General features: G+C 51.3%; 1 protein-coding gene across 1 annotated transcript in view; it reads right to left on the bottom strand.

The window, feature by feature from the left end:
* The window catches only part of LOC117398274 (armadillo repeat-containing protein 5), a 10389-nt gene that overhangs the window by 2824 nt on the left and 65 nt on the right, over nt 1-7500 (bottom strand). The window contains exons 2-5 of the mRNA XM_059017015.1: nt 6206-6313; nt 4830-5688; nt 1542-3160; nt 227-359 (exon numbers count right to left, since the gene is read on the bottom strand). Coding sequence (XP_058872998.1) covers nt 227-359; nt 1542-3160; nt 4830-5688; nt 6206-6305 — 2711 coding nt within the window. The 5' untranslated portion in view covers nt 6306-6313. The remainder of the gene's footprint in view (nt 1-226; nt 360-1541; nt 3161-4829; nt 5689-6205; nt 6314-7500) is intronic.

Genomic DNA, 7500 nt, shown 5'->3' on the forward strand with positions numbered 1-7500 from the left:
GATCAGGGCTGGGAATCAGACTCCCGTTGCACAGCAGCGTGATCCAGTCCTGGTTTCACTAGGAGTTTAATAATCAGACACACCTGAGCTTGTTAGCTAGAGACACTGGGGGCTGATCAAGCTGGTAGTAAAACCTGGAATGGGTTACACTGCTGTGCAATAGGAGTCTGATTCCCATTCCAGTTAGAGAGAGAGAGGTAGAGGCAGTGCTGGGAGAGTGGCTCACCTGCACAGGAAGGGCAGGGCGACGGCACAGGCTACTCTCTCGCACTCGGATCCCGACAGCAGCATGTGACTGAGGGCTCCGATTCCGAAGGGACATTCCGACTGCACACGCAGGTTACGAAGCAGAGATATCCCTGGGAGAGAGAGAGAGAGAGAGAGAGAGAGAGAGAGAGAGAGAGGGAGGGAGAGATCAAACACTGTTATACATACAGAACGATAGTGTGTGTGTGTGTGTGTGTGGCTGTCTCAGTCTCATTGTGTGTGTGTGTGTGTGTGCGTGTCTCAGTCTCATTGTGTGTGTGTGTCATTGTGTGATTGTGTGTGGCTGTCTCAGTCTCATTGTGCGTGTGTGTGTGTCTCAGTCTCATTGTGTGTGTGTGTGTCTCAGTCTCATTGTGTGTGTGTGTGTGTGTGTGTGTGTGTGTGTGTGTGTGTGTGCGTGTCTCAGTCTCATTGTGTGTGTGTGTCATTGTGTGATTGTGTGTGGATGTCTCAGTCTCATTGTGCGTGTGTGTGTGTCTCAGTCTCATTGTGTGTGTGTGTGTGTGTGTGGGGGTCTCAGTCTCATTGTGTGTGTGTGTGTGTGGGTCTCAGTCTCATTGTGTGTGGGTGTGGTTGTCTCAGTCTCATTGTGTGTGTGTGTGTGTGTGGATGTCTCAGTCTCATTGTGTGTGTGTCTCAGTCTCATTGTGTGTGTGTGTGTGTCTCAGTCTCATTGTGTGATTGTGTGTGTGTGGTTGTCTCAGTCTCATTGTGTCAGTGTGTGTCTCATTGTGTGTGTCTCAGTCTCACTGTGTGTGTGTCTCAGTCTCCTTGTGTGATTGTGTGTGTGTGTGTGTCTCAGTCTCATTGTGTGTGTGTGGATGTCTCAGTCTCATTGTGTGTGTGTGTGTGTCTCAGTCTCATTGTGTGTGGGTGTGGTTGTCTCAGTCTCATTGTGTGTGTGTGTGTGTGTGGATGTCTCAGTCTCATTGTGTGTGTGTCTCAGTCTCATTGTGTGTGTGTGTGTGTCTCAGTCTCATTGTGTGATTGTGTGTGTGTGGTTGTCTCAGTCTCATTGTGTCAGTGTGTGTCTCATTGTGTGTGTCTCAGTCTCACTGTGTGTGTGTCTCAGTCTCCTTGTGTGATTGTGTGTGTGTGTGTGTCTCAGTCTCATTGTGTGTGTGTGGATGTCTCAGTCTCATTGTGTGTGTGTGGATGTCTCAGTCTCATTGTGTGTGTGTGTGTGTCTCAGTCTCATTGTGTGTGTGTGTGTGTCTCAGTCTCATTGTGTCAGTGTGTGATACGCAGTGCAGTAGCTGAAACAGCAGCCTTACCTAGCTCTCTGACTCGCTCTTCCACCTCTCTCCTCCTCCTCCTCCTCCCTTCCTCCTCCCCTCCTCCTCCTCCTCCTCCTCTCTCCCAGGGCTGGACCCCCAAAACCAGCCTGGTCCTGATGAGGCTCACCCCGAAAATCCTCACCAGGGCTTCCAGGCAGTTGGGGTTACAGGTCAAGCGCCCCAAGAGGCGAAAGCAGCGCGGGGAGGGGTCGGGGGACAGGGTGAGGTAATCCAGCAGCCCCCCCAGAACGAGGGGGGTGACCAGCACAGGGCTGGGGTCCAGTGACTGGGAAAAACGAGAGAGAAGGAGGAGTATGGGCGCATCCGGACCCCACGGTTCGGGGTGATAGGGGTGGGACAGGCGGATTTGTGGGGTTTGCAGGACGGGCGGCTGGGGCCTCTTCTCTTCGGATGGGTTCGGGGGGTGACGGACGCTGCCAGCCCCCCGTTCTGTGCCGGTTGACGAGGAGGAGTCGCTCGGGATCGAGGAATGGGAACGGCCGCGTAATTTTCGCCTGCTGGCATTGTTAGGATTGATCCCCAAAGCTGGGAGCCTGCTATCCGAGGGGTGAAGGGGGACGGAGGGGGAAAAGTGGGGTCCCGTTTTAGGACGGGGAGAGGAATAGGAAGGTTTAAGGGTATCGGGGTTCCCAGAGAGGCTCAGGGAAGGGGACGGGAAGTTGTCGAGACCCAAGGTCGGACTTAACGTTTCAGTTTCAGGTTCTGGGCTGTGAGAGGCTGCGTCGGCACTCCTGTTGAGAGAGCGAAGAGACAGGCTGTTGTGTCTCTTAGCGGACGCGGCGGCGGACGTTTTTTGGACAGGCTGGACACCGGATGTGGAAGGCGGCGCCCGGTTGGAGGTTCGAGGTTTGGAACCGGTAAACTTTTCATCAACATCATCATCCTCCTCCTCCTCCTCTTCATCTTCATCTTTAACAAGGTTCGTTATGAAAAGCTCTGTGGTTTCGCTACCCTTTCTGGAATTCGAACCCGGGTCTCTGGAGCTCGTTGACGCGGTCCTGGCTCCCATTGGGGCGAATCCCGGGTTATTACAAGACACGAACGAGCGGGAGACAATCAGACCGGCTCCGGGCCCCTCCCCGCCTCTATCCGGCCCCCAGCCAGAACCGTCCGAAATCGGGTTCGACTCCCCCAGATCTGCTCCCTCCCTCTTCCTCCTCCCCCTCCTCCTTTTTCTTAAGGCACTGTCCATGTCCTCCGGTACACCGAGGGATGGCCTGTCCGCTGTCCCCTCCTGGCGGGACGTCCCCCCAATTGTCCCCGCCCTCTCCTCAGACCCCCGGCTGTCCGGCATCAGGGGGGACGTGTCCATCTCCGTGTCCCCTCGTCTTCCCGCGGGCAGGACTTCTGTCTCTACCAACTCCCTTCGTCTCTGAGATTCCCGCGTGGGGGGAGCGTCTGGATTAGGGGAGTAGGTTTGATCGAGATTGGGGGCTCCCAGAATAGGGCTGAGGGAACGGGCTGAGCCCTCCCCCCCATCGCCTCCTCCTCCTCCTCCCTCCAGGCAATCCAAGTCGAGAGCGCCCCCTACAGGAGACCACTGCGGCGACAGCTCCCCTGGACTGGCGATGTAGCCTTCAGAGATCAGCCAGGATCTGGAAGGAAAGGACAGGACAAGAAATTCAGTGGACAGGCGTTTCCAATAGAAGTCTTCTCAGTGTCTTCAGTGTCAATTCAATAAAAGGAGCTAATTTTGCTTAATAGAGTCCAATGAAAGCTGCTGAATAATGTTCCCTTGTTAACATATTGAATTGCACACCCTCTATATAGAACGGTGTCCCTCAGCTTCATAGAGTCCAATGAAAGCTGCTGAATAATGTTCCCTTGTTAACATATTGAATTGCACCCCCTCTATATAGAATGAACTCCCTCAGCTTCATAGAGTCCAGTGAAAGCTGCTGAATAATGTTCCCTTGTTAACATATTGAATTGCACACCCTCTATATAGAATGAACTCCCTCAGCTTCATAGAGTCCAATGAAAGCTGCTGAATAATGTTCCCTTGTTAACATATTGAATTGCACACCCTCTATATAGAATGAACTTACTCAGCTTCATAGAGTCCAGTGAAAGCTGTTGAATAATGTTCCCTTGTTAACATATTGAATTGCACACCCTCTATATAGAATTAACTCCCTCAGCTTCATAGAGTCCAGTGAAAGCTGCTGAATAATGTTCCCTTGTTAACATATTGAATTGCACACCCTCTATATAGAATGAACTCCCTCAGCTTCATAGAGTCCAATGAAAGCTGCTGAATAACGTTCCCTTGTTAACATATTGAATTCCACACCCTCTATATAGAATGAACTCCCTCAGCTTCATAGAGTCCAATGAAAGCTGCTGAATAATGTTCCCTTGTTAACATATTGAATTGCACACCCTCTATATAGAATGAACTCCCTCAGCTTCATAGAGTCCAATGAAAGCTGCTGAATAATGTTCCCTTGTTAACATATTGAATTGCACACCGCTTTGTAGTTTTCCCAGATACTTCACGAAAAACTGACAAAATCTAACATGAAATACTCACTGTACTGCTACCGGTAGACTTTTTTTTTTTTTTTTGAGCAATATCTTTTTGTTTGCGTATTTTTTTCTTTTAAATTATATTTCAATCCTAAAATTCTAGGTGATGCAAAACTTTTGGCCAGAGCTGCCCACAGAACCCCTCCTGCTCTGCGCTGGACTCGTCTGACCTCAGCACCACGTTACTGGATCCTCAGCTGATGCGCTATCCTTGCACTCTGTCATTGTAGATGTAACTTGCTGTGATCCTAACTGGCTGCATCCTAGTTCATATTGTATTCTAGCAGTGTGGAGTAGTGGTTAGGGCTCTGGACTCTTGACCGGAGGGTCGTGGGTTCAATCCCAGGTGGGGGGGACACTGCTGCTGTGCCCTTGAGCAAGGTACTTTACCTAGATTGCTCCAGTAAAAACCCAACTGTATAAATGGGTAATTGTATGTAAAAATAATGTGATATCTGTATAATGTGAAATCTTGTAACAATTGTAAGTCGCCCTGGATAAGGGCGTCTGCTAAGAAATAAATAATAATAATAATAATAATAATTGTGATTTAGCCCTTGCTGTAAACTCCACTGTGTTTAAATATGAAGCTTGCATTGTAACCCTGCGCTGCCCTGTAACACCTGTGTGAGTCGCCTGGGGATAAAGAAGTCTGCTAAATAAATAAATAAATAAATAAATAAATAAAATAATAATAATAATAATAATAATAATAATAATAATAATAATAATAACCTGAGGCTGAGAAAGCTGGCAGATCCTTGACTTTCTGAAGCTCGGTCTCTCATGGCTGCCCGTTCCAAGGGGAAATCGAAAGAGGGCGTGTACAGCAGCCCAGACTCCTCCCCTTCCGTCTCCTCTGGCTCCGCCCCCTGGGCCTCCCCTGGGCCCGCATCGAGCCCCGCCCCCTGGGCCAGCTCCACCAATCGGGAAACAAGCAGTGGGACCAGCCCCGCCCCCTGCAGCGCCTCAAGGGCAGAGTCGTCGTAGATGAAGTCCAGGAAAGCGAAGAGCACCAGTCTGTACTGGGAACCGGGTTGGGAACTGGACTGGGAGAGCAGGCTGACCAGCAGCTCCAGCCCCCCGGCCTCGCGGATTTTGTTGCGATTCACGGCTTCCCTGCAGCACAGGCAAAGGGCCCGAACCAAGTAGGCCGATTTACCGGGGTCCCCCTTTCTGATCCCTTCCACGATTCGGGGTACCACCCCGGCCGAACCCACGGAGGGCCGCAGGCTCCCCTGCAGGCAGGCGTTGCAGAGCACCCTGAGGCTCCACTCCCCCACCCCCGAGCCCAGCTCTGGGGACAAAGCCAGGGCCCCCAGTTTGGCCAGGGCTGAGTTTTGGGAGAGCTCCTGGGCACATTCAGGGGAGCAGCCCCTGGTGAGCTCGGCCAGGGCGCGGAGGGAGGCCTGGGTCGTGTTCGGGGGGGTCTCCGGGGCGCAGAGAGAGAGGAGGAGGGGGAGGACGCCCCGAGAGAGGAGGGAGAGGCGGTGCCGAGGCGTGTCGCTCAGGTTTCGGACAGCCCTGAGGACGGAGTGGAGGCATTCAGGGTCCTGGGAGGAGGAGAGGGTGCTGAGGAGGGAGGGAATACCACCTGGGGAGAGAGAGGGGAGGGAGAGGAGAGGGAGAGGGAGAGGGAGGGGAGAGGGTTAGTCATTTTAAAAACACTTGGTTAAGAATCCTAAAGTGAAACGAAAGAGGGGAGAGGGAGAGGAGAGAGAAGAGGGGAGAGGAGAGAGAAGAGAGGAGAGAGGGGAGAGAGGGGAGAGAGGGGAGAGAGGGGAGAGAGGGGAGAGAGGAGAGAGGGGAGGGAAAAGAGGAGAGAGGGGAGAGGGGAGAGGAGAGAGAGGAGAGAGAGAAGGTAGAGAGGGAGAGAGGAGAGGGGAGACAGGAGAGAGGAAGAGAGGAGAGAAGAGAGGAGAGGGGGAGAGGAGAGAGAGGAGACAGGAGGAGAGAGAGGAGACAGGAGGGGAGAGAGGAGGGGCGAGAGGAGAAGGTAGAGGGTAGAGGGGGAGGGGAGAGGGTGAGAGGAGAGGGGGAGGAGAGAGAGAGGAGAGTGGGGAGAGGGGGTATAGTGGTGTACCGGAGACTGGACGGTGTGTTTCTCTTACCCATCTCGTGGATCAGAGCAGAGTTCTCTGGGTCGATGGCCAGGTTCCCCAGGGCTCGGGCCACTCTGTTCTGGACACTCTCTGCACTGACCACCTTCATCACAGACACTGGAACACAGCAGTGAGTTCAGTCCCAGCCACCGGACTCCTGTTCCACAGCAGTGTGATCCATTCCAGGTTTTACTACCAGCTTGATCAGCCCCCAGTGTGTCTAGCTAACAAGCTCAGGTGTGTCTGATTATTAAACTCCTAGTGAAACCAGGAATGGATCACACTGCTGTGCAGCGGGAGTCTGATTCCCAGCCCTGCATCTTGCGATACTGACACAGCTCTGGGTTTGTATTTAAGGGGAATGCGTTTGTTGCTAACATTAGATTATGGTATTTATTCCCTCACACATCTTAAGGAGGCTGTGTGGTCCAGTGGTTAAAGAAACGGGCTTGTAACCAGGAGGTCCCCGGTTCAAATCCCACCTCAGCCACTGACTCATTGTGTGACCCTGAGCAAGTCACTTCACCTCCTTGTGCTCCGTCTTTCGGGTGAGACGTAGTTGTAAGTGACTCTGCAGCTGATGCATAGTTCACACACCCGAGTCTCTGTAAGTCGCCTTGGATAAAGGCATCTGCTAAATAAACAAATAATTAAGGAGTTTGGGAATTAGGGGCAGCAGTGTGGAGTAGTGGTCAGGGCTCTGGACTTGACCGGAGGGTCGTGGGTTCAATCCCAGGTGGGGGGGGGACACTGCTGCTGTACCCTTGAGCAAGGTACTTTACCTAGATTGCTCCAGTAAAAACCCAACTGTATAAATGGGGAATTGTATGTAAAAATAATGTGATATCTTGTAACAATTGTAAGTCACCCTGGATAAGGGCGTCTGCTAAGAAATAAATAATAATAATAATAATTTGAAAAATGAACTGGAAATGGAACCTTATTTTGTCCCAATAGCTAAAAAAAATAAAATTAAATTAAAAAAACGACCTTCTTTTTGGAGGGAGGGGCAATATAACTGGACTATCAACAGCTTTCAGATTTTAAAAAAAATAAAACACAGAATAAATAATAATAATAAAGGCTAAACTACGTAAAAACGAAATACTGTAACAGACGCGATTGTATTTCAGTGTACAAAACCGTGTGCTTGTGTAGCAACGTTGTTAAATTAACGAAGATTAGATAAACAATACACCGCGGTGACGTCACCAACCCAAACAACGCTGACGTGGCGGGCCCCGGGCTCCGCCCACCCCACCAAACCACCCCGTCCGTCTGTTTCCCTGGTAACGGACTGTACC

This window comes from Acipenser ruthenus, chromosome 54 (genome assembly GCF_902713425.1).
Source record: "Acipenser ruthenus chromosome 54, fAciRut3.2 maternal haplotype, whole genome shotgun sequence".
NCBI lineage: Eukaryota > Metazoa > Chordata > Actinopteri > Acipenseriformes > Acipenseridae > Acipenser > Acipenser ruthenus.